This window comes from Myotis myotis, unplaced genomic scaffold (genome assembly GCF_014108235.1).
Source record: "Myotis myotis isolate mMyoMyo1 unplaced genomic scaffold, mMyoMyo1.p scaffold_m19_p_20, whole genome shotgun sequence".
Classification (NCBI taxonomy): Eukaryota; Metazoa; Chordata; class Mammalia; order Chiroptera; family Vespertilionidae; genus Myotis; species Myotis myotis.
In genome coordinates, this window is record NW_023416325.1 from 20,149,393 (window position 1) to 20,176,183 (window position 26,791).

The 26,791-nt window shown below is 47.7% G+C and overlaps 1 protein-coding gene and 1 long non-coding RNA gene across 2 annotated transcripts; both read left to right on the forward strand.

The window, feature by feature from the left end:
* Positions 1–5,932: 5,932 nt before the first annotated feature.
* On the forward strand, positions 5,933–8,760 carry LOC118678525. The gene is made up of 3 exons (XR_004974931.1): positions 5,933–6,329; positions 8,337–8,407; positions 8,566–8,760. It is a non-coding gene; the product is annotated as an uncharacterized LOC118678525 (long non-coding RNA).
* A 9,901-nt stretch (positions 8,761–18,661) lies between these two features.
* Positions 18,662–24,153, forward strand: PEBP1 (phosphatidylethanolamine binding protein 1). Its single transcript, XM_036353938.1, has 4 exons — positions 18,662–18,912; positions 20,032–20,141; positions 20,893–20,993; positions 23,431–24,153. The coding sequence occupies exons 1-4, from the start codon at positions 18,778–18,780 to the stop codon at positions 23,646–23,648; spliced, it is 564 nt and encodes a 187-aa protein (XP_036209831.1). The 5' UTR covers positions 18,662–18,777; the 3' UTR covers positions 23,649–24,153.
* The last annotated feature ends 2,638 nt before the right edge of the window (positions 24,154–26,791 follow it).

Here is a 26,791-nt window from a genome sequence, read left to right on the forward strand (position 1 = left end):
CCGGCGGGTTCCCGGAAACCGCACTCCTCTCTTCCCCGCCACCCCGCCCGCGTCCGTCCCTCCGTCTTTGGGGACCCTGGTGCGACATCCTCAGGAAGAGGGGACACTTGGAACAGCCCTACCAGAAACTTCCTCTTTAGAAAAATGCAGTTAATACAGTACAACCGTCATTGTATCCGCTAGGGCTAGGCGGTGGAGATAGGGGTGTTGGTGTTCACGTTTTCTACTTTGGGAAATGTCCCCCTCATGAAAAGTTGAGAAAAAAACAAAAACTACTATAAACACACACACACACACACAAAAAAAAACTCGTTCTGTTGCTCCAAGGCCCCTGACCGAAATACTTCTCCCGTGATGAAATCCTCTGGAAACCAGTAAAAGGGTGTGTTTTGCCCGATGAACTGAGCCATAAAGTTGCACAGTCTTTTTCCTTCTCCCCGTCTGCTGCATGATTCTAACTCCTCAGCCCGCTCCTGGCCCGTCTCCGCCTTCCCCAGCCCCTTCAGCGTTGGTTTTCCTCTTGAACCTGGTGAAGGAAAGCAAAGTCCATCTTAGACAGACCCCTCCCTGTGTCCCCAGGGCCTGGTGTCACCCAACCTGTATTCTGTTAAATAAACACATGGAAGCTCATTGGTTTTGATATTGCAGTTCCTGAAGCTCTCCTGACACCTCCGTCCTCACTGAAGCTGACAGATACCAGTAAAATCAATAACTGGCAAGTGTTCCGGGGAGGGTGGGAATTTTATGGCCCCGGTGTGCTTGCACGGGGAACTGCAGCCACAGGCCCTCCTGACGGGTCGCTCTGTCACATGCATGGCTCTCTAGCTCCAGGAAGACCTCCCTCCTCCAGGGCCTACAGTGCAGGGGGTAGCAGCTCACATCTGCATGGCGGGGGCCTTTCCCAAAGCCACCGTAGCACCTCACTCTCCCTGGGCCTCCCTGCAACTCTTGGGCCTAAGGAATCATTGAACCTCATTTTGTTAGTTTGCTTATTATTTTTTAAATATATTTTATGGATTTCAGAGAGGGAGAGAGAGAGAGAAACATCAGTGATGAGAGAGAATCATCCATGGCTGCCTCATTGGGAGGTGGGGGGAGGGGGTGAGGGAGGGCATAATCTGTAACTGGGCATGTGTAGACTGGGGATCCAACCGTGACCTCTTGAGAGGTCAACACTCAACCTCTGAGCCACACCGGCCGGGCCAACCTCATTTTATAAGTGCGAAACCTACAGTTCTGGGGAAGGTTTAGTTCTAGATCACAAAGCCAGCTGGTGGTAAAGCCAGGCCTGGAACCCATGTCTGTTCAAGTCCAAGTCCAATCCTGTCACTTATGCAAAGGCTGCCATGTCTGGATGCTCTGGTGTCCTCAGGGCGGCAGCCACGGGCACTCCTCTGAGTAGGGCTTGAAGGGCGCCTGAGACCAGTCGGCCTGGGACAGAGCAGGTCCCGGACACATCTGCCCTCTCTGCCCCCGAGACAGGAGCTGTCAGGAAACACCCTGGCAAGTGCTTCACATCCCATTGAATCCTCAGCACAACCCGGAGTGGTAGGCATTGCCAGTGCCGACCTACAGACGGCTCAGAGAGGCCACGCTGCGTAGCAAGTAGGTGGGAGAGCTCAGACTTGAACCCAGGTCTGGGGCAGTGCTGTCTTGTTCAGTCTTGGAGGGAGGAACAGAACGGGGCTTCGGCCTGACGCCACAGCCAGCGCTCCTGCAGCCGCCCTGGTCTTTGAAGCCAGCAAGCAACCCATTATTTCTGCCCCCCTACTCCTCTGTCATGTCTCCTCCCTAGAGGTGGTGCTGAAAGGTTTCTTAACAACAACCTGCTTCTCCTAGCGCTATACTCCTGGGGGGCTTCAGAAAGGGCAGCCAGCCAGGAACAGCTGAGGGTAGAGCCTGGCCCCTCAGGTCCAGCTCTGGACCCCTCACTGCAAGAAGGACTAAGAGGCAAATGACAAAATCCTATGTGTGCCCCCCTTGGATGGGTCTGGGACCCACAGGCTGGCACCTCAAGGAACAGGAGCAGGCCTGGCTGGTCCTCTGTAGAAGAAAACCTGCTAAACCTTCGGAACCACACCTCCCACCTCCCCTTGGCCTCCTGCCCAGAAGGAAAGAATCGGGGTACAGATCCTACAGCAAGAAAGTTCCTGAAATCAGGCGAAGTTCCAAGGAGAAGCTGACAGGATGAGATGGAAAAATGGAAAATGGACAGTTGTCAAATGTCTACTATTTTCGACTCCTTTCTGGACTGGAGACCAGGGGGGTGAAGGTTGGTGTCTCCGACTGGCAGAGAACCACAGGACTGAGAAGGCAGATCCACCCCAGAAGGCAAAGTGCTGCTTGCAGAGGGACCAGGAAAAGGATCATCTAGTTCCCTAAGAAATGGGCAGCCAAGGGCTGAAGAGAGGCGGGTAGCTCGCCCCCCTAACAGATGAAGCAGCCCAGAGGTGTGTGTGATGGCGAAGGTCTGACCACCAGCATGGCTCCTGCAGGCGGGGGTGGGTGATCTGCAGTGCTCACCGTTTCTCATGGTGTAAATACTTCTACTTGAGGTTGCTGAATTACAGTGGGGCCTTGACTTACGAGTTTAATTCGCTCCGTGACGGAGCTTGTAACTCAAATTACTCGTATGTCAAATCAAAAAGTGAACGAGTGAGACACATGATGCTGGGCTGATGTTGTGGCGTTCACTGTGACGTTCGCTGCGCCAACTAGCGGTGGGGTATCTGAAGCTGGCTCGTAACCCGAATTTTAGCTCAAAACTCAAAGCAAAAAATCGGCTGAGAGACATCTCATATCTCGTAAGTCAAGGCCCCACTGTAGAGGCACCATTAGCTCTCCCGAGTCGGTACCAGGGAGCAGCCCCACTTTCTAAAGTGGGGCACTTATGCCCTAACTGGTTTGGCTCAGTGGGTAGAGCGTCGGCCTGCGGACTGAAGGGTCCCAGGTTCGATTCCGGTCAAGGTCAAGGTACCATGTACCTTGGTTGTGGGCACATCTCCAGTAGGGGGTGTGCAGGAGGCAGCTGATCGATGTTTCTCTCATCGATGTTTCTACCTCTCTATCCCTCCCCCTTCCTCTCTGTAAAAAATCAGTAAAACATATTTTTTAAAAAAATAAAAAATAAAATAAAGTGGGGCACTTGGGGCAGGATCACCCACGGGGACACCTGCTGGGAGCCAAACAGATAACTCAGATAGGAAACCATCTTTTATCACTCTCCTCATTCACCCATGGAATGCATTTGTTGGCCAAGATAAGTGTATTTTCCTAACTCCAGCTGGGATACAGGAATTGACAACAGTAAGTGCATTTAATTTAAGGGGATAGAGGAACGTCGTACACTCAGGGTACCCCGAGAAAGCTCAGATAAAACATTGTTTTCTGAGGGTGACGTATCCATTTTTTAGATCGCATTGGCTTTGTCCTGTGCTCTTCTAGAATAATGAGAAAAAATAGAAAATAAAATGTAACCATAACCCACCTAGAAATAATCAGTCATTACTAGAAACTTCTCATATTTTCTGCTGAGTTCCAATGTGTGTGATATTTTTTTTCAGAGTTGTCACAACATTTTACACAAAGCTTTGATTCCTGCTCTTTTTCCTTAACTTAATATTACAAGTATATATTGTGATTTTTTTACAGGTAATTTGTCTTTTTAACTGGAAAAGTAATAAAATACTAATATATACATATACATACATACATATGTGTGTGTGTGTATATGTGTATATATATATATATATATATATATATATATATATATATGGCTTTGCAGGCATTATGCTAACTGAAATTGAAATAAGCCAGTCACCACAGGACAAATACTGTGTGATTCCACTTACTTGAGGTTTCTAGTGCAAATTCCTGAAGGCAAAGAGCAGAGGGTTGTCAGGGACTCGGGGGAGAGGAACGGGAGTTGTTGTTTAACGTGTCGGTAGGTCGTTTCAGTTTTGCAAGATGAGAAGACTTCTGGTGGTGATGGTTGCACAACCATGTGAATGTACTTAATGCCACTGAACTATACGCTTAAAAGGTTAAGACAGTGCATTTTGTTATGTGTGTTTTACCACAATTAAATTTTTTAATGCAGAAGAAAATGGGAAAGTAGGAAAACCATGAGGGGAAAAAAGGACACATCAGGGACAGAGAACACAGATACTTTGTTAATGAATCAAATAAAGAAAATCTGAGCAATTGTACAGTGAATTTATATATTTTAAAGTAAGCCTTCCGCCGCCTCTCCCCACGCCCCCAGGCCTCTTCCGCAGGACAGCCAGGCACCTGTTGGGGCATCATACAGCATTAACGCGTTTGTTTTCAATGTTTACGTGATGATAGAGGACCCATCTATGATGATTGTCCAGATTTTTGAAGTTCAATGACAGTTTTCTTCTAACAGTTTTATTGAAGTGTATTTCACACACCAGAAATCCACCTACTTAAAGTGTCCAATTCAGTGGGGGTTAGTACAGTCATCACAGTCAACTTTAGATTTTTGTCACCCCCCAAAAAAGAAATAGGGGAGGGTGGAGGTAAGGGGGAGAGATCAACCAAAGGACTTATATGCAAGCATATAGGCCTAACCAATGGATACAGACAACAGGGGGGGTGAGGGCATGAGTGGGGGGGTAGGGGGTAACATGGGGATAAAGACACATATGTAATAACTTAATCAATAAAAAAATTTAAAAAAGAAAATAGAAATACCTTACTCTTTATCTATCTCCCCCGTCCCGCGCCCCCCGCCCTTCCCACCCCTAGCAACCACAAATCTACTTTCTCTCTCTATGGATTTGCCTATTCTGGAAATTTCATATAAATGGATTCAAGCAATATATGTCATGACCGGCTGCTTTCACTTAGCATAATGTTTTTGAGGGTCACCCACGTTGTAGCGTGTATCTGTACTTCATTCCTTTTTATGGCCCAATTGCATTCCACTGTATGGAAACGCCACCTTTTATTTATCCATTCATCAGTTGATGGGCAGCCAATAAATATTTAAGACACTGAGGAACTCAGAGGACTAGGGCCACCTCTTTCCTGGTTTCCGCTCTGCCTTCCCCTCACTCCACGTGTCTTTCTGGAAATAGCGTGTCCTTTCTCCCCTGGCTGCTCTGCTGTGAGCAGGGTGGCTCTTTCCAGAAGCCTGCCGCCCCTCTTTAGACGGGGCTCTCCGAATGCCCAGGCACCTGGCAGGGATTTGGCCAAGTAGTGTGTGATGCCATTATTCTTCCTTTTTCAAAGATTTCAGTGAAGCACCTTTGGGTGCATAGCCAGGGATTCCCAGCTTCTTAGGGTCCCAGCCTCTGAGCACTGTTTGCTTCAGTTCTTTCTCCCAACCTTGCAAAAGTTCCATCCCATGTTTTCAAAGACAAGCACACTAAACTTAATCCAACTCTAAGGGTTTTGCATTCCCTCCAAGAGAACGTGTTCTTGCTTAGCCAGCAGAGGCACAGTAACTACTCGCACACTGGCTTTCCCAGCTGACGGCTGACGTCCTGTAAGATTTTGAGAAAGTTCCGTCACAACAGATACATTCTGCTCTTGCCAGGCACGCTCTCCATGAGATGTCTCCTTCCACCTTTGAGCAAACCTCGAGGAGATACTATTCTTGTCCACGTCTCACAAATGAGGAAGCTGAGGTTCAGAGAGGTGAAATAAACCCCCAAATACCGTCAGAGCTCAAGCCCGTGTTTATAAAATGAATCATTTCGGCTTTGGACTTCACATTTACTTAACAGCAATAAAAACTTACAGTGGGGGTGGAGAGGATTAAGAGTCTTGTAATGAAAACTATGTACTCTCCTCCCAAGAAAATGCACAAATTTACAACATTTTAAAAAGCAATTTTAAGGAGTTGGGTTGGGGGGGGGGGGGGGGATCCTGCAGGTCTAAGCTGGAATTGTAAACGGGGTTGGTTGGGTCCAGGAGGAATTTTAAAAAAAAACACACGTAAAAAAAAACAATAGAAACTTACTTATACACTTGAATCACTAGGTGGCGCTCTCAACCCTGTATGGCCTCTGGGTTCCCAGCCAAGGTCTTCTAAGAGATAGGAGTTGGTCTAAGCTGCGTGGGACTCAAAACAGCTTCAGAGATTATGGGTTTAAACAGTAACTCTCACCGCCCAGAGGAGGAGAAGAGGCCCGGACTGTTCAGCGGCTTGTTCAAGGTCACGTATCTTGGACGAAGCCAGGACTCACCACATCTCCAAGGCCTGCGATTTCTGAAATGTATCACAGAGGTCCAGGGCTCTGAACAGAGCGCAGTGGACACAATGCAGACGTCTGTTCTGATGAGCCACGGAGTGCGCTTTGGTGCGTGTGAACGTCGTGAAAGCGGCTGCTGTGCTGTGCTCTCCACGGGAACTCGCGGGCCTGTGTGCTCCCCCCGCAAACTGGTCCCCGGCTGCTATTTCTTTTTCTAATCCCTCCTGTGGGTGAGGCACCGAGCACGGGTCCTCCTATCGGTCAGGTTTGCTCTGGGTCAGGGGTGGGCAAACTTTTTGACTCGAGGGCCACAATGGGTTCTTAAACTGGACCGGAGGGCCGGAACAAAAGCATGGATGGAGTGTTTGTGCGAACTAATATGGCCCGCCGGCCGTAGTTTGCCCACGGCTGCTCTGGGCCCTTGGGAAAGTTATTTTTCCCTCTTGGAGCCTCAGTTTCTGGGGTTACTGAGTGCCAACAAAGCGCCAAGCAGGCAGCAGATGCCCAGTAATGGTTAATACAACCGCACTTCTTGTTCCTGTCAGTTTGACGCTTTAATTTGATGCGTTACCGTTGCCCTCTCTTAGACCCAGATGACTAAATGTGTTAGAACCCAGTGTAAAGAGAGAGCATGGCTGGGCAGAGGGGCTAAGTCCCTAACGGCAGCTTCCTTCGGAGCCGGGTTTGGGGAGGCAGCTTTCCCCTGCGAGGTCTTGGGGTAAAGCCTTTGTAACTGCGTGGGGCGGGCCCGAGAAGTCACACACGGGTTTTTAACTAGGAGCTGGACCCCTCACGTACTGAAAGCTCTACTGGGAGCCCATGGCTTCTGACCTCACTTGGTGGTTGTGGGTGGGTTTCAGGTCCTTGCGGGATACGGGACCAAGGCCTTGGATCCTCCCCGGCTGTTGGCCAGAGGCTCCCTCAGTTCCTTGCCACCTGCGCCTCTCCACCCACGGGCGGCTTACGTCCTGGCAACTGGAAAGCAGAGAAGGCAGTAGAGAGCCTGCGCTAGCAAGACACAATGCACAGCCTTATGAGACCTAATTACAGAAGTGACATCCACGTTGCTTATTTTGGGGGGTTAGAAGCATGTAGGCAAGGGGAGGGGCTTACACAAGGCTGTGAATACCAAGAGGTGGGAATCCCTGGGTCTTCTTAGAAGCTGCCGAGCACAATGGCTACCAGTCGACATAAAGGGCGAGTCTGCCTGAGATTGCAACCAGCCCAGGAGCAAACAAAGCTGAGGAGTAGGGTGGGGACAGATTCTCATGGCACCACTTAAGCCCCCGGGTCTAGACCCTGAAGTCAGCCACCCACTGGCCTCCCAGGACCCCAACTATAGTTTTCTTCTTTAAAGATCCCAGTTTGTATTGGCTTTTAGTCTCTTGCAACTGAAAGAGCCCAGATTAACGTTTAAAAAAACGTTGGCAGGTTCTTTGCATGGCATGGGACAGAGCTGTGCTCAGGTCGCCTAAGAGCGGGGTTTGCAGAGCCGGTGCTGGTGGCCTGGCCCTCACCTGGAGCTGCTGGGCAGGAGGTTGGAGGCTCTGTCTCTCCAGGTGCCCGTTTCTTTCTGTGAATCTGCTGTGTTTTCCCACTGCTGATGGCATGTGTCCTCCATACTGTGTCTCTTTTTACCCAAACTCCCCGCCGCCCCTGACTTCCGGCTTGCACAAGGCTCTTCGTGGCCCCCAGTGCGTCTTCTCCTTCTGCATTCGCTCCTACTGACTTTCCCTGCCTGTTTCTCCTTCTGTACTAGTGTAGGTTCAAGAGGTCGAATCTGGTGCAGGGGATCCCGTTGAGCCAGGCCGATTCACGGGTCGTATGAGAAGCCAGTGGAGGGGCTGTCAGGTGGGTCGGGGGGACTCAGGAGGGCTTCCTCGGGGTTGCGGGCATGGCAGGTGTCTGCAGCTTGTCTTGTCCAAGACGCAAGGCAACCATTTTTCATCAAGACGGTGAAGATTCTGGTCTAATGGCCACAGTTTGACAGCACTAAAGTCTGAATGGATGAAGCGTCACCGAGTTTCAGCAGCATTCGGGAGGCCTGGTTTCTATTTCCAGCTCCTTTTGAATAAGCAGGTCATGTGCAATGACCAAGGACTCTTTCTGTCACAGGTGAAGAACAACTTACACAGGCACCCGACCCAAATGGAATTTGCTGGCTCAGGTATCTGAAAAGTCCGAGGGTAAGTCTTGCTCCATGCTTGGCTCCATGCAGAGGTCAATGTCAATGTCATCATACCATAATATCTCTCTCTCTCTCTCTCTCTCTCTCTCTCTCTCTCTCTCTCTCTCTCTCTCTCTCTCTCTCTCCTACTTTCCTCATTGTTGGCTCCATTCTCAGGTACCCTCTTCTGTTCTGGTGGCAAGATGGGCACCAGCAGCTCCAGGCAGACATCCTCTTTCCTCCACAGCACTGGCTGGAAGAGAGATCTTTGTCTTCCCAGTGGTTCCAACCCAGGTCCCAGAACTGAGCCTCATTGGCCTGGCTTGGTTCACCTGTACATGCCTGAACCAATGGCTAGGCCAGAGGGATGCAATGCCTTGATTGGCCAGCCTCAGGTCACATGACCATTCCTGGACCACCGCCCCTCCCACCCACATGAGCTAAGTGACAGAGGGTGATTTCCCAAAGGAAAAGTGGGGGGGGTGCTCGTAATTGGAGAAAGAGAAATGGATCCTGGCCAAAGCAACACCAGTGTTTACACCCATTAATCTGTTCATTGCTGTTTCCCAGTCTCTAAAAGGATGTGCTGTTTGCAAAGTAATTCTGCAAAATAACCTCTGAGCCTACATACGTTTTTTTGCTTGTGACTTCCAAAATTTGCTTTAAAAAAATTAAGGTGAGATTCACATAACACAGAATTAGCCGTTTTAAAGTGAACAGCTCACTAGCATTTAGTGCATTCGCAATGGTGTGCAACCACCACCTCCGTCTACTTCCTGGGCATTTTCATCACCTCAGAATAAAGCCCCAGGCCCACCAAGCAGTCGCTCCTCCTGTTCCCTCCCCCTTCCACTTCTGGTGTTGGAGAAAAACCAAGCCACGCTTGGAGAAAGGGAGTTACATTTTATTATTAAATTCTGTGCAGGCCCAGAGAAAAATGTGTCTTTCAAATTCTGGGCCCCCCAACATGGCGGAAACTCCTCTATTTATACTTTTTCCAGTCCTTTGTCTCCCAGATTTGGAATGAGACTTCTGGGCCTTCTGAGAAAGGCCTGCGTGCTGGGAAGGGGCCAAGAGACCATATCTCAAGGCCTGGCCTGGTGTCAGCACTGAAAACTCTGTCTGGGGCGTAGTTTACGGCCTTTCTGGAATGGGAGTAGTCTTATTTTCCTTATTATTTAAGACAGAAGCCAGAATAGCAGGGTTAAAATTTCAAACAGCAGTTTTTATATAAGATGAATGCTTTACTGGAAACTGTCAGTCTGCATTCTGTGTGTACGAATTTACCGACTCTGGACATTTCATAGAAGTCAGAATATGTGGCCTTTGTGTCTGGCTCCTTTCTCTTAACACAATAATTTCCAGGTTCGTCCACACTGTAGCATGTGCCAGAACTTCGTTCCCTGGGGTGGGCTGAACAATATTCCATGTGTGTATATACTAGAATGTGCGCTTGGTTTTTTATTTTTTATGTTTAATTGTGGTAAAATACACAGAACACAAAACTTACCATCTTGCCCAGGTGGTGTGGCTCAGTGGTTGAAAGTCAACCTATGAACCAGGAGGTCATGGTTGAATTCCCAGTCGGGGCACATGCCTGGGTTTCAGGCTTGATCCCCAATACGGGCAAGCAGGAGGCAACCAATCGATGATTCTCTCTCATCATTGATGTTTCTCTCTCTCTTTCCCTCTCCCTTCCTCTCTGAAATCAATAATATATATATATATATATACTGTCTTAAGCATTTCTAAGTGTATAGCTCTGTGGCATTAAGTACATTGAGGCCTTTTTCATTTTGCAAAACTGAAACCTTATACTCCTTAAACAATTCCCCATTCCCTCCTTCCCACTCAGGCTCTGGCAACCACCATTCTACTTCCATCCCTAGGAACATGACTATTTTAGATACTTCATATTAGTGGAGTCTCATAGTATTTGTCCTTTTTGGGACCAGCTTGCTTCACTTAGCATAATGTCTTCAAGGTTCATCCATGTTGTGGCACGTAACAGGGCCTCCCTCTCTTTTTTTAAAGGTAGAATAATATTCCATTATACGGACTAGTATATGCCACATTTCCTTCATCCGTCCATCCATCGCTGATGCACACTTGGGCTGCTTCCACTTCTTGGCTTGTGAATAATGCTGCTGTGACTATGACGTACACATACCTCTTCAAGCCTCTGCTTTAAGTTCTTGCCAGAAGCCAGTCCATCCTTGCTGCTTGACACAGTCGCTGCAGGGAAGAAACATCTGTACAGCATATGTTTCAAGGGACCTGGCGTATATAGCATATTGTTCTTAATATGTTTGCTCCCCTTCTTAGCGCTATGTGTTTTAACCAGGGTCACCTCTCTGAAAAAGGTTGTTTCCCCAGGTGGGAATTTTTCCCTGGAGTTAGGGATTAACAGGACTAAGGAAGGGAATAAATCAGTAAAACCCCTTAACTAAGGGCCAGGCGGGTAGTTAATCACCTTAACTACAAACAATCACGCTTAAACTACATAATCTTTACTTAGGATAATATCCTTCAATTACGTCCTTGTAGCTTAACAGAACAGTAGAGTAGTGACCTTGGAATGGAGATAACAAACGCCCTAACCTTTGGAATAGAATGGATAGGATTAAAATCAAATGGTATAAATACAGATGTAACAGGAGAATAGAGAACCTGGCTGGAGAACCTGGCTAGGCTGCTGATCAACTGAATGCTGCCTCCATGTCATTCCTTCTTTGTCGACTCTGTCCACACCTTTGGGAACCCCTGGACCTGTTGGGGCTGGACCCCAACAAGTTCTTTTGGATCTATACCCAGAGGTGGAATGCTGGATCATATGTTAATTTTATTTTTTCAGGAACTAGAATTTGCTTGTTTTTAAAATTAATTTTCTGCCTCTTTCCTAAAAATATTTTATGCAGAAGATGCCAGTAAAAATGTAAAATTTTTTTTTTTAAATGCTTTGAGATTCTCAAGAGAGAGAAAAAGCAAAAATCTCAACATAAAAAATCTAACACGTGGAAGCCTAGAGACCAGTTGGAGGTTGATTTCAAGAACCATGTCTCAGTCCAGATCCTTGGCTAAGAACCAGCACCTGGGTGCCCTGGGGTCACAAGTACAAGTCACGGCAGGGCCTGGACAGCTGTTTCTGAATGGTGGCTACGGGGTGGAGCTTTCTTTTGCCCAGGCCTCCCATTCGAAACACTTTCTCCAGCAGAAGCACAACTAGTAAAACTGGAGTGAGGCCATCCCACTAAATAACCACATCAGTGAATTTCCTCCCCTTGCTCAACAAACACACATCCTGCGGCTTTCCAGGCTCCTGCGTCGGAACCCACCCACAGCAGCACCGACAGAAGCTGCCCGCCCAGACACACACACACATTACAATCCAGAACGCCCAGTGTACGGTGGATGTGTGCCAACATATAACATTTCTGTCTTTTCTTTCTTTCTAAAAATTGCTTTCCAATACATGAACAGTGCTCTGAGTAATCGGTAAATATTGAGCATCTGCGATATGCCAGGAGCCCCTAACCTCCCTCAAGGTTGGGATTTTGCCTGGGTGTGTAGGGCACTTCTTGGTTTCGGGATAAAAACGAGGCTTCCTGCAGACATTTGCGGGAGCACCCGGCTCCTCCGCTATGGCTGGGAGATGCTCTCTTGGGTGTCCTGCCTCTGCCCAGACCTGCTCGCACTCTGCATGCAGACAGCTCTCACCACAGACCAGGCAGCTTCTCTTCTCAGGTGGGTGGTGGCCTTTGGCAAGTCCCTGAGACTTTCTGAACTTCAGTTTTCTCCACTATCAAAGGAGGGGGTAAATGAGAAACCGTCTCAACTCTAACAACACATGCGGGAATTAAACAATTCACCATGCCATTGTATTGGGCAGTCGTTTAAAAGAGATGTGGGTCACACGTTCTACATCTATTGTCCGGAACATGAAAATAAAATTTGTGGAGATAGAAATATTTGAAAACAAACGAGAGGGTAGCCCTGGCCGGTGTGACTCAGTTGGCTGTGTGTAGTCCCCGTGCAGGGGAAGGTGGCAGGTTTGATTCCAGTCAGGGCACATGCCCACTGAGGGTGTGCAGGAGGCAACCCATAGATGTTTCTCACATTGATGTTTCTCTCTCCCTCTCTAAAACCAATAAAAACAGATTTAAAAGAAATAAAATGGGGATGATGTTAAGTTTTTAAAAAAGAAAAGAAATGAGAGGGTAAACCTGGTTGATCACTAGGTTCCCTTTTGGCTTAGAATTGATCAACCACAGAGGTCCCACCCAATGTGGAATTTGGTATCTCAGACTTAAAAGGTGGATGTTCTTTGACCCAGTAACTCCACTTCTGGGATTTTATCCTAAGGAGAAAACACCAAAAAGCACTTGTAAAGGACATGTAAAACAATACATATTGCAGAGATATTTCTAGAACCGTGGTCGGGAAACTGCGGCTCACGAGCCACATGCGGCTCTTTGGCCCTTGAGTGTGGCTCTTCCTAAGCCTTAGGAGTACCCTAATTAATAACAATGTACCTACCTATATAGTTTAAGTTTAAAAAATTTGGCTCTGAAAATAAATTTCAATCGTTGTACTGTTGATATTTGGCTCTGTTGACTAATGAGTTTGCCGACCACTGTTCTAGAACAAAACAGTGAACACACCTTAAATATTGCTACATGAAGGATTGTGTTGAAAACAAGTGACAATCCACTCCATAAGACCCTGTGCAGCCACTAAGAATGTTGCAGTAGCCCGGCTGGCATGGCTCAGTGGTTGAGCATTAACCTAACCTGGAGGTCATGGTTTGATTCCCAGTCAGGGCACATGCCAGTTGCGGGCTTGATCCCCCATGTGGGGCATGCAGGACACAGCCAATCAATGATTCTCTCTCATTGATGTTTCTATCTCTCTCTCCCTCTCCCTTCCTCTCTGAGATCAATAAAAAATATATTGAAAAAATAATGTTGCAGTAGTCATTTATAGATATGATGGGAAGAAGTGAAGAAAAACAAATTATACAACAGCATGTATGTATAATCTGGACCCATTCATATGGAATACATACTTTCATATATGCATATTCATATTTATATACTAGAAGGAAGTCTGGAAGGAAATACAGTATGATGCTCATTGGTTCGGGGTGTTAGGCTTATTAAAGGTCTTTACTTAATTTTACATTCACTTATTGATATTTATGAATCCTATCTAATAAAAGAGAAACATGGTAATTGGCGTACAACCGCTACCCTTCCCATTGGCTAATCAGGGCAATATGCAAATTAACTGCCAGCCAAGATGGCGGCGGCAGCCAGGCAGCTTGAAACTAACATGAGGCTTGCTTGCTTCAGTGACGGAGGACTCCAATGTTCCCCGCCTGCGACTGCAGGCCTCTGAGCTGCAACTCTAAGCAACTATGTAACAAATATAGAAGTTAAACAAAACCCCAGAAACCTGCTTTAGTCGCAGGGCTTCAGCCAGCAGGATCGCAACATTGTAAGCAAAGGCCAGAAACCTACTTTCAGCAGCGGAGGCCTAAGAGCTGGAGCCAAGCCTCAAAGCTAAAGCTGGCCCAGAATAAAAAAAGAACAAAGAAAAAAAGGAGCAGTTGGGAGCTTCAGTCACCCGCCAGCCTGAAAACAGCCCTCAGCCCCTCACCCAGACTGGCCAGGCACCCCAGTGGGGACCCCCACCCTGAAGGGTGTGTGACCAGCTGCAAACAGCCATCATCCCCTCACCCAGGATGGCCAGGCACCCCAGTGGGGACCCCCACCCTGATCCAGGACACCCTTCAGGGCAAACCAGCCGGCACCCACCTGTGCACCAGGCCTCTATTCTATATAGTAAAAGGGTAATATGCCTCCTAGCACCGGGATCAGAGGAGCCGAGAGGCCTCCTGGCACTGGGATCAGCATGACAGGGGGCAGCACCCAAACCCCCTGATCGCCCTGCGGCTCTGTGTGTGACAGGGGGCGGAGCCACAACCTCCCTATCCACCCTGCTCTGTTCATGACAGGGGAAGGCGCCCCAACCCCCTGATCAGCCCTGCTCTGTGCCTGATAGGGGGGAGCTCCCCAACCCCCTGATCGCCCTGCGGCTCTGTGGCTCTGTGTGTGACAGGGTGCGGCGCCCCACCCCATATCCCCCACGGGCCTGCTCTGTGTGTGACGGGTAGAGCCATAACCTCCCCATCGGCCCTGCCCTGAGTGTGAGAGTGGCGGTGCCCCAACCCCCTGATGGGCCCTGCTCTGTGCGTGACAGGGGGTGGCGCCGCAACCTCCCCATCGACCCTGCCTTGAGTGTGACAGGGGATGGTGCCCCAACCCCTCAATCGGCCCTACCCTGAGCATGACTGAGGGTGGCATCACAACCTCCCGATCCGCCCTGCTCTGTGCATGACAGGGGGTGGCGCCCCAACTCTCCAATCAGCCCTGCTCTGAGCCCGACCAGGGGCTGCACCTAGGGATTGGGCCTGCCCTCTGCCAACCGGGAGCAGGCCTAAGCCAGTAGGGCGTTATCTCCCGAGGGGTCCCAGACTGCGAGAGGGCACAGGCCGGGCTGAGGGACCCCCCTCCCCCCCCGAGTGCACAAATTTTTGTGCATCGGGCCTCTAGTCTATAATAATAAAAGCATAATATGCTAATTAGACCAGACATCCTTCCAGACGTCCTGCTGGACCACCTTCCGCATGAAGCTGGGGCTGGGAGGGAAGCCCGGGTCCCGGGTGCCAGAGGGAAGCTGGTGCCGGCAGCTGGGGGAAGGAAGGCTTACTCTTGCATACATTTTGTGCATCGGCCTCTAGTTTTTATATAATGGACATGTAAAATAACAGTACAGCTTCCCACATGGGGGTGCAGGCTGTGTAGGAAGCACACTTATGTGCTTTGTTTAATGTTCACAATAATCATTTCAGGGGTGTTGGTAAACCCATTTTACAGAGAGGGAAACTGACGCTGAGGCTTAGGATAAGTCATATACTATATTAGTTCCCCATTGCTGCTGTTACAAATTACCTCAAACTTAGTGACCTAAAATCAACACAAATTTATTATTATTTTTTATTCTTATACTAGAGCAGTGGTTCTCAACCTTCCTAATGCCACGACCCTTTAATACAGCTCCTCATGTTGTGGTGACCCCCAACCATAAAATTATTTTCGTTGCTACTTCATAACTGTAATTTTGCTACTGTTATGAATTGTAATGTAAATATCTGATATGCAGGATATATTTTCATTTTTACAAATTGAACATAATTAAAGCATAGTGATTAATCACAAAAACAATATGTAATTATATATGTGTTTTCTGATGGTCTTAGGTGACCCCTGTGAAAGGGTTGTTCGACCCCCAAAGGGGTTGTGACCCACAGGTTGAGAACCGCTGTACTAGAGGCTGGGTGCACAAATTTGTGCATGGTTGGGATCCCTCAGTCTGGTCAGTGATTGGGGCCATTGGGGCTGCGAGAGGTTGGCCAGCAGGGGTGGGGCCACAGGAGGTTGGCTGTGGGGGCACACTCACCACCAGCGGGCAGCTCCTGCATTGAGCATCTGCCCCCGGTGGTCAGTGCGCATCATAGCAACCAGTTGACCGGTCATTCTGTCACTTAGGCTTTTATATATATAGATTTTTTAATCCTCACTAGAGGATATTTTTCCATTGATTTTTAGAGAGAGTGGAAGAGAGAGGGAAAGACAGAGAAAAATACTGATGTGAGAGAAACACATCAATTGGTTGTCTCCTGCATACACCTGGACCAGGGCCCTGGCCAGAGTGGAGCCTGCAACCAAGGTATGTATGTGCCCTTGACCAGAATCGAACCCCGGAGCCTTCGGTCTGTAAGCTGATGCTGAGCCTAACCAGCTAGGGCGACACAAATTTATTATCTTACACTTCTGGAGGCCAGAAGTCTGAAGTGGTCTCACTGGGCTAAAATCGAAGTGTCAGCAGATCTGCCAAAGAGTGGCCTTGGACTCAAAGCAGAGCACCGTAGCTGGTCCCCACTAGTTTCTCCCCACCAGTCAGATCTCAGAGGTGCATTCTTGGGGTTGCCATAGGGGGGTTAAGCTGGTGATTTACCATGCGACACCTTCACTAGGGGAAAACTTTCTGGAGGGCAGAGACCATTATTCCCAGCACTCCTCACTAGGGTGTGCTTAGGACTTTACATCTGGCCTTTGGAGCTAGGCAGGCTTTCACTCTTGCTTTGTCAAGCCTCAGTTTATTACTTATCTATAAAATGAGGATACTAGCAGGGGATACTACATTGGGTTGGTGTGAGGGTGAAATGAAATGCTCAGTGTCAAGGCCTGGCACATGGTAATGGTCAGTAAGTGTTAGCCTTCTTCATTGGAGCACACTGACCTGCACACAGTAGGTGCTCAGTAAGTGGTAATTGTTGCCATTGGCACGTACATTCTGTAGGCGATGGTATGGTCGTTAGTGGAATGCACTTGGTAAACAGGAGTGGTCTACTGGAGCATGCTGACCTGCACACAGGAGGCACCCAGTAAATATGGTTTGGTTGGTTCCAACCATTGTTTTAGTGGGAATACTAGTAGTTCCAGTTCTCTCTCCTCAGTCGAGACAGGGAAAGGTACAGGCACATCCAGATGGTCCCAATCACTCCCTGAGCAAGCCAGGAGAACACCACCACCTTCCCAGGGCAGGTGAGGGAGCTAAATGAAGCACATTAAGCACTTTGTACCCCATAGGCTCTCCATAAAGTGGCTCCCGCCTCTTGCACATCCAATGAGCTTCTGTGCTTAGTCCCAGAGAATGGTTCAAAGCAAGTTTTAAAACATCTCTTTCTGAGCATATTCTATGAATCTGCAACCATCGTTTCTGACCAAATAGTTGTTTTCTTTTTTAAACACAGAGCTTGTAGGACGGCATCTGTTGCCCCATTTAATGAACGCTGTTTAAAATAAACAGTGAGAGGAAAGGTGTTCTGCTTCCTCCAACTGCTGCAACATAAGGAGGTTGCGGTTGACCTTGGAGTAACAGGCAAAATAGCCTTTTTCTGAATGTGATATTTTAACAAACAACAACAACAACAACAACACACACACAACACGAAGCTTTGAACCTAACACTGACCATATGTTTTTAAAAGTCACTTATTTTCATATAATGATGATACTACCAGGTATCAAGCGTGGCAGGCACCATTTTAAGTACTAGGGGTAAGACCAGTGAACACGAGAGTCTATATTCAGGTGGGCAGTGGTGTGTTTCAGATGATAAGTTTGTAATTCCGAATGCTCTGAATATTAGGAAAGAGAAAGGACAGAACGGGGGTGGACACGGGGAGCAGCACCTCCCAGTCTTGATGGGTGGGAGAAGGTGGAGGTGATCTTCGAGATGAGTAAAGGCGAGTGGGTTATATAAGAGTAAAACCAGGACTGAAGGAAAAGGGGAATGAGGGGCAAAGTGTTCCAGGGAGAGGGAACGGCATGTGCAAAGTCCCAGAGGTAGAAAGACAAATCCGAGAAAAGAATCCGGGGGAGGTGGGAGAAATCTACAGGCGTCTGGGTTTCACCTGAGGCAAAGGGGAGCCATGGGGGGGGGGGGGGGACTTTCTGAAATGGGAGGGATGAGGTGTAGGTGAGCCTGACCTACATCCGAGCAAGGTGAACGGCTAGGAAGGAACACTGGAGGCAGCGGCAGGGAGAGCACCCCAGTCGTTACGGGGAGGGCAGTGGATGGAGGGACGTGGACAAGCGGACCCATTGGAAGGGCATTAAAGCAGCTCTGGTAGAGGGAGAGCCACGTGTCAGTAAAGTAGGGATTAAAAAGGTTTAAAAATATCACTTCCCCGGAATTTTGTTTGGACCAAGTTGGAGGGGGTTGAGAATCCAATACAATGTATTTGCTCATAGAGAAAAATACTCAAAAGTTCGCTCACGCCCTACCACCAGGAGGTTGCCAAAACAAGCGCGCATGCGCGAGATTACCGAGGGGCTAGGGGCAGTCCGGCTGGTTTTAGGCAAGGCCTTACGTTTCTGAATTTAGAAGGTCATGCAAAAAGGTTAAAAAAAAAGGAAAAAAGATCAATGGTAGCTCAATTACATTTCTTGAAGCAACTATCCCGCAAGCCGAGCTATATAGTTCTGGGGAAATCGGGGACGGCGGGTTGCAGATTCCTTTCGGGAAAAAAGAAGGGCGAAGCCGGCGGCGGACCCGAGTGCGAGACGCCCCGCGCCACCAATCAGAGAGCCGGGCGGAGGCGTGGGGGGGGGGGGCGGGGCGGGCGGCGGCTCCTGCGCATGCGCCCCCTGCAGCGGGCTCGCGCGGTCTCCGGCCTGTTTGGGAACCGCTTCCAGTCGGTGCTGTTGGCCTGCGCCCGGTTCCCCCGCGTCTCCCCGCTAGTCCCCGCTCGGCCGCGTGATGCCGGTGGACCTCAGCCAGTGGTCCGGGCCCTTGAGCCTGCAGGAGGTGGACGAGAGGCCGAAGCACCCGCTGCAGGTCAAATACTCCGGGGAGGAGGTCGACGAGCTGGGCAAAGTGCTCACGCCCACCCAGGTACCCGAGGGCGCGGGAGGCGGCTGCCCGGCACTCGGAGGCCGGCGGGCCCTTGGGGCGGGGACCGGGCGGAGGTGGGGCGGACCTTGCAGCTGAGGGCAGGGGGTCGGGGGTCGGGCGCCCACGCTGCAGGCCTGCGGTTATCCGGGGCAAGGGAAGTCCGCAGCTGGCGGCGGGGCGCGGCCTGCGGGAGCAATTCCTCCGCTTTCCCGGGACTTCTAGGCACAGGCCGGGGCTTGGCCTGCAAACGGCCGGGACTGCGGGGGTCGGGGCGGGGAGGCGGCCAGGCCCCGAAACGAGTCGGCCTTGGTCGCCCCCGCGTCCCCGGAGCCTCCCCTCGGGCCTGGGGATTTTAGGTCTCGTTTTGGGGAGCAGAGGCCCCACCTGAGGACACAGGACGCGTTATGTAACTGGTGATCGTCAGTGCCCAGCGCGGCCTCCTTTGTGTTAGCGGGTCGTGACCTGCAGCTGGAAGTCTCGAGGGCAACGGGCCTTGTTTTACTGTTTGGCCTCTGACTGCCCTCGATCGAGGCGGGACCAGGTCCTGGCGCTGGAAGTGGAGAAACCAGAAAACCCGTGTGCCAAGGCCCTGGCGAGTTGTTAGTCACCAAGCTCTGGGGCCTTGGTGTGAATACAGCTGCTATCGACGGCACCTGATTGTTTTGAAATATGAAGTGCTCATCTCGCAGCCTACCCTTCCCCTGACTCACTCTCCACGTCTGGCCACCTCGGTTTTCTCCTTTTCTGTGCACTTACTTTTAAATGTCCAGTTAATTCAGGTTTCACGTTAGCAGGCCCAGGTAACCTCCTGGTCACCAAATCTGGAGACCCCGTCATTTCAGACAGCCTAAGGTTGTTGTTAAAAGAGGACCCTGTCAGCACCAGGGTTGAAATCCCGATCCCAAGTCTTTCTGTTAATAATATGCTAGGTTACCAGCCTTGTATTGCTGTTGGGGCTAAAGTAAATTATGTAAAGAGTATATTAAACTTCAGCTCCTGGCGCTTAGTAGAGTCAATACACTGTAGCTCTTATTAATAATCTACTCTGTTGGGAATTTGATGGTTGGTTACTTTAGCATTTCTGACTTCTTTTAACTCCAAGCTGGTCCCTTCCTACAGGTGAAGAACCGGCCCACTGGTATTTCATGGGATGGCCTTGATTCAAGTAAACTCTACACCCTGGTCCTGACAGACCCAGATGCTCCAAGCAGAAAGGACCCCAAATTTAGGCAAGTTGGGGAACTGCGGGTCATCCACATAGGAGCTGGTGCTTCTCGCCCGGTGTCAGCCCCTCGCTGAACAGTGCTGTGCTAGACCTGGCTTGGGAGGTGCACATCGTGCCTAAGCCAGAGTGTGCGTCTCCAGCCCCTCCCTCCCCAGAGAGGAGACCAAGAACTACAGCTGAGAGCCACATCTGCCTGCAGCCTGCCTTTGTACAGCCCCCCTGAGCTAAGAATGGTTTTTACATTTTTTTTGGTAATTGGGGGAAAATTGAAGAAAGAAGAATACTTTGTGACATCTGAAAAGGAAGTGAACTTCACCTTTCAGTGCCCATTAGTAAAGGCTTATTGGAGCACGGCCACGATAACTTATTTAAATCTTGTCTGTGGCTGCTTTCATGCTATCGCCAGAAAGTTGTGTTGTTGTGAACGAGACTGTGAACTGCAAAGCCAAAAACATTTACTGTCTGGCTCTTTACAGAAAGTTTGCTGCTCTAGGCCAACGGCCGCCAACCTTTCGGACCTCACGGACCACCAGTGGTCTGTGGGCTACCAGTTGGCGGCCGCTGCTCTAGACAGTCTCGGGGAGGGAGGTGTTGGGTCATCTCTTCTGCAGACACATGAGGTTTGTGATGGCCAAAAAGGCAGGACTGTCCAGTTGACGCTGCATCCTGGCATGGAACGTGGGCTTCACGCACGTTTGTCGGCGCAGTGAGTGCGTGCTGACTTCCCGTGTTGATGGTCCTGTATTCTCTCATAGGGAATGGCACCATTTCCTGGTGGTCAACATGAAGGGCAACGACATCAGCAGTGGCACCGTCCTCTCTGATTATGTGGGCTCTGGGCCTCCCAAGGGCACAGGTCAGTAAAGGCTGTTTTTAAGGGGTTGACGGAGGGGAGCCTGGGTGCACATTAGGATTGGCCTGAAAGTGCTGCTGCTGATTGTAGTCTGATTCTTAGAGCTTTTTTCTTTTATTTGTGAGAGCTCTTACCTTAGTGGAGGCTTCAGGCAGTGCAGTTTGCTTCCAAGGCAGTAGAGTCAGATGGCTGGAACCTTGGGTTCTGGTTAGTAAACAGGGAAGTCTGTGAGAAGATACTAAAGAAGTCGTGTTACAGGATGCTTGAAACGGCTTCCTACGGGGGCTGTATACGGACTGAACACAGATAAACCATTTAAGTTCTATTTTCAACTTTGGCCCTGTGGGATCTTTGAGCTTTTAGTTCCCATAAAAAGTCTCAGAAATGATCATAGTTTCCAAATTAATTATTAAAAATTGGCTCCTTTATCTCTATAATTTCCCTTTTCTCTTGAAAATCAAGTGTGGTATCTTGAAAACTCTCCGCCCCTCTCATGCATTCATAAAAGGACGGTAAAGGTACATCTTTCTCAGGGATCTATTAAGTTCTCTAGGGCAGTTATAAAATTAGGCAGTTAATTATGGTAAGTACACACATGAGAATAAAGCAATTCTCTCAAGTAGGGAGTTCTGTTCTCATTAACAAAAAAAGCCTCAGTAACTCACACTTTTTCCTTTTGCTTTTGTTCATATTCTTTTAGTAAGGTGTAACTTACATACAATAAAGCCACAGATTGTAAGAGTTTAGACAACGGGTATTGATGAATGCACCTTTTCCAGTTAACTTTTCCCAGAGCTAACCCTGTTCTGACACCGCTCTCCACCGATTACTTTTGTATTCATATAAATGATATGCAGGATGCATTTGTTTTGAGTGATTGGTCTCTTTCACTGGAGATCATGTTTGAGATTCATCCATGTCACTGTTTGTGTGAGTAATTTGTTCCTCTGTATTGCTAAGTGGTATTCCATTGTGAATATGCCAGTTTGTGCAGCCATTCTCCTGTGGGCTGTTTTTAGTGTTTGGATATTATAAATAAAGCTGCTGTATACATTCTTGTCATTGGTGGGCATAGGTGTCCATTTTTCTTGCGTAAATACCTAAGAGAAGAATTGTCGGGTCATAGAAATTGCCTAAGAGTTCTCCAAAGTGATGGAAAATTTGTACACTCTAATCAGCAGTATATGAAAGTTTCAGAAGATCCATATAAGATTCATGTAGATCCCTATCAAAATTCATCTATGTTGTAGCATGAGACAGGATTTCCTCCTTTTTTAAGGCTGAATAATATTCTATTGTATATTTATACCATGTTGTGTTTATCCATTCATCTGCCAATGGATATTTGGGTTATTTTCAACCTCTTGAATATTGCGAATAGTGCCGCAGTAAACATGGGTGTACAAGTTTCTAAATAGCTTTTCTTTCATAAAGCAACTCATGGCACCTGCTTGAGTGCAGTCCCTAATTGGAGCTCGTAGAAAGCTGCAAGGTTCATAGGGTGCTTGCTGGCTTGCTTTCGAACATGCGTTGCTGCTGAGTTGGTTAAAGTGAACTGAGCCATTTCTTTTAAAGCAGGTCTCTTGTCTTCCAAGGAAGTCAGTTTTGGAGGTAGAAAGGTGATGTTCTCCTTTAGCCGGTGCAGGTATAATTGTGGTATGATGAGCCAGTGATTTGCTGTGCCCTTCCTCCATTTCTCAGGTATTTTTTAGCATCTCCTGCCTGCCAGGCACTGAAGTCAGATAGGTTCTACGGCAGCGGTTCTCAACCTGTGGGTCGTGACCCCTTTGGGGGTCAAACGACCCTTTCACAGGGGTCGCCTAAGACCATTGGAAAACACATATATAATTACATATTGTTTACAGTAGCAAAGTTACAGTTATGAAGTAGCAACGAAAATAATTTTATGGTTGGGGGTCACCACAACATGAGGAACTGTATTAAAGGGTTGCGGCATTAGGAAGGTTGAGAACCACTGTTCTAGGGAGATGATGGTTAATAAGACAAACACCGTAGCTTTATGGGGCTCTCTTTTCAATGAGACGGTTAAATTAACAAGTAAGCATTTTAGATAGCCATGCTACTGTGACAGAAGTAAAATAGGCATCCTCATGGGAGTGGTGGGAAATGGCTGGTGACCAGCTCCTATTGGAGATGGGCGGGAATCCTGGAGTGGATGAATGAGGAGCAAAGAGCAGTAGGAGGGCCAAATCCTGTCCGTCTAAGAGGCTGTAATGCAGGGTGTGGCCTGTATACCACTTGCAGTGCAGTGTCACTGGGTGCGTTTCAGCAGGTGAGTGACCCGACTCGTTCCACCTCTCTGGATTCTCAGCATCTTTGCAGATGGGGTGGTCTGGGTCCCTCCAAGCTATGAAAAAGGACGATGCCGCCATCAGATGCCTAGCTGTCTATGTATCTTCCCTCCTGCCTCTCCCTCCAGGCCTTCACCGCTACGTCTGGCTGGTTTACGAGCAGGCCAAGCCGCTGAAGTGTGACGAGCCCGTTCTCAGCAACCGATCTGGAGACAACCGTGGCAAATTCAAGGTGGCATCTTTCCGCAAAAAGTACGACCTCGGGCCCCCAGTGGCCGGCACCTGTTACCAGGCGGAATGGGATGACTATGTGCCCAAGCTCTATGAGCAGCTGGCTGGGAAGTAGGGGAAAGCCAGGAGACAGACATGGCCCCGGGGCCCCAAGCAGTGTTCTCAAGTTCAGTGATGCATGTTGATTTCTCCTCTTGCCTGTTCCCACTCTCACAGGCGAGACCTGAGCAGATAGAGCTGTAGGGTGTCTTTTCCTTCTACCTGTCCTTCATAACTGTACAGGGCCACACACCCTGGATTTATGTTTTGATCAGATTTGACCTCCATTTTGGGGGCTATTTTGGTACTGTGATGTGGTCATCAGATTGTTAATATAAGAACAACCCAGAATTTAAAGGCGTGTCCTCTGAGGAGCAGCCCGGGAAAAGCAATCGGAGCGTCCCTTTCCTGCTGAGCCGCAGGGCTGGGTGAGGGGCGACCTGAAACCCGTTAGTCGGCCTGTTCAATGTATCGCTCTTCCTTGGTGTAACAAAAGCCAGTGTGGAGTTGCTAAATGTTGTGTTAATTCTGCTTTTTGCTTACAGTTGAATAAAAATAAAAACATTGTGTGGACAAACTGAGCCTCCGGATATTTTGCCCTTTTGGATATGGGGTTTCAGAAATGTGGGAAGTCAAGAGACTACCTGGAAGGGTGAATATTCCTTTCACTGACCAGCTGAAATGACTGGGACTTGATTCAGGGACCCACACATGCCATTAAACTATAGCAGGAACAGCCATTCATTTAAATTTGAGGGTTTGTTTGTTTGTTTTTTAAATCACAAAACTTTAGCCAAGTCTCTTTGCCCAAAAAGCACCTTTGCTTTTTGTAAGTGGTCCCCCATGGTGTAGTTGTGTGCAGACACCATAACAGTTGGCTAAGAAATAGCCTACACTCTCTTTGTGTTGACTTATAATCCATATAGAATCAATATCGAAAGGGGGCGGGGGCAGGGGTGGATCGATCACTCACAACAGTTGATGTACCAAGAGAAAGGTCCACATCACTGACCTGGTCTGTGATGGGGACAGGGTCCCGGGTTAGGCCTGGCAGGCACTAAGCCAGGCTGGGCTTTATGCTCCTTTTCGCTGCTGTACTTTTCTGGAAAATTGTTGGAAATGTCGCCTCTTGTAATCTCTGGGGGCAGATAAGGTAGAGAGTAATTTTTTTTACTTTAGGGGTTTAAAATTTATTTTTAAAATAATATTTTATAAAACAAAAGTTGTAAAGAAACTACCTTGTTGACCTTAAAAATCAATGTGAAAAGTAATGCACCTGTAAGACAAGGCAATGTAGGAAGAAAATACGTTTCCTCTTTCTGTCTCAACTGCAGAACTGGTTTTCTTTCAGAAGGAAATGTAACAGTATATTTACATATTTATCCTTAAAAAATTAGAGTCTTGCTATACAAACTGGTATACATAGTTTTGCTGTCTTTCCCCAACTAATGTACTTTCATGCATTTTATATTCAGTAAACAGGTCAGCACAATTCATGTCTTTTTGAATAAATACTCATACATAATTAATTACTCCAATTCCCGACTGTGATTAGATTATTTCTGGTTATTTGCTATTATAAACTGCTTCAATACACCTATTTTATGTATATAAAATGCTTTTTCAAGTAATTTAGTGGAAAAATTCTTAGTATTGAAATATTTCAAAGACCATATACATTGTCAATGCTGATACTGGCAAACCACCCTCCAAAAATCTCATACTGATTATATTCCTGTTAATGGTATAGGAAAGTAACTTTTTCCATACCATTACCAATTTTCTCAAACTTTAAACATTTGACAATTTGGTATTTATGTATATTTAAAATCATTTACTGTTTCTCTAAACTGTTATCTTTGAGATTTTTATCTTGCTAACCACAGTACTTAGTTATAAGGAATTACAGTAGTCTGTTTCCTTGTCTAAAACAGATAGACTCATAAATGATTCTGAAAAAGGTCAACAACTCAACCAAAAAGAGGTGAAGTGCGTGCACAAGAAGTTCACATAAAAAGAATGATACATAAGAAAAGATATATTAGTAACCTGAGAAACAATGGGATATCATGTTTCACCTATTAAATTGGAAATTAAAGTGACCTTGCCCAAGGGCACTACACTAGGAAGCAGGTGCTCCAGGTTCCGAACCCAGGTCTGGCCTCAAAGCCCAGTTCATAACCACTATGTCCACTTACAAATTCTCTTTACGGTTCAGCTTCCTCATGTGAAAAATGGGTGGGGAGAAGCATTCTGCCATATTTACCTCACAGGGTTGTTGGAAAACAATGATTTTTTTCTTGAGATTAAGTGGATGAATACATGTAAATGATTAACTTGACCTGATTGACAGAAACAAAGTCTACAGTCACTTTCTTCAAGGCTGCTTCCTGTCTGGTCACAAATTTACCAGAAGCGTGTTTATAAGGGTCTAGAATGAAGACCACAGGAGTCCACTCGGTATCACAGTGCAGCTTTAGCAGCCCCTCCAGACCCCAGTTTCTAACACAACTCTGGAACCTTGGCAACTGCTCATCATTCTGACTTCATGGCAGAACATATGTAAACATGACTAATCTAGAAGGCCCTCATTAAACCCTGATTAATAAGTGAGACCAGATCTCAAACATGGGATTGATATCTCTCTAATACTTAAACATTCATAATAGATGGCCTAAATCCTCTTCTTGATCAGGGAGCAAGGGACTTCTGTTCTATATTGTCTACTTAAAACTCTTCAGTTTTCAGTTGCTCTGGGATATAGACCAGGTCCTCAACATGACCTGACAGACTGTATGATTTCACCCCCATTAGCCTCTCTAGCTTCCTGCCACTTGTCTTCTCATTAAACTCCATTGCTGGCTTCCTCTCAGTTCCTTAAACATGCCAGGCTACTTCCAGATTTGGTCCTTTACAAATGCTGCCTGTGATTCTCTCCTCTACCCCCCACTTTCTTGGATAACATCCCTTTCACTCTCTCAGTAGCTCTTAACTGACCTTCCGGGAATCCTTCCCTGACTAGGCTAGGTTCTCTTAGCTATGCTAAGGCAACATTACAATTGTAACATGTATGTGTAATTTTAATTTTATCTCTTCTATTAAACTGGACCCTTCCTGAAGGCAAGGAGAACCAATCTCTGCCTTTTAAGTGGACTGTTTAGAGACTGCTAATGCTTAATGTAATTATTGCTAGGGTGAGATTTAGTTCTACCACTTTAT

Coding starts and splice junctions, on each gene's coding strand:
- PEBP1 (XM_036353938.1), top strand. CDS start 18,778: ATGCCGGTGGACCTCAGCCAGTGGTCCGGGCCCTTGAGCCTGCAGGAG. Junction 20,142..20,892: donor AGAAAGGACCCCAAATTTAG/GCAAGTTGGGGA, acceptor ATTCTCTCATAG/GGAATGGCACCATTTCCTGG. Junction 20,994..23,430: donor TGGGCCTCCCAAGGGCACAG/GTCAGTAAAGGC, acceptor CTCTCCCTCCAG/GCCTTCACCGCTACGTCTGG.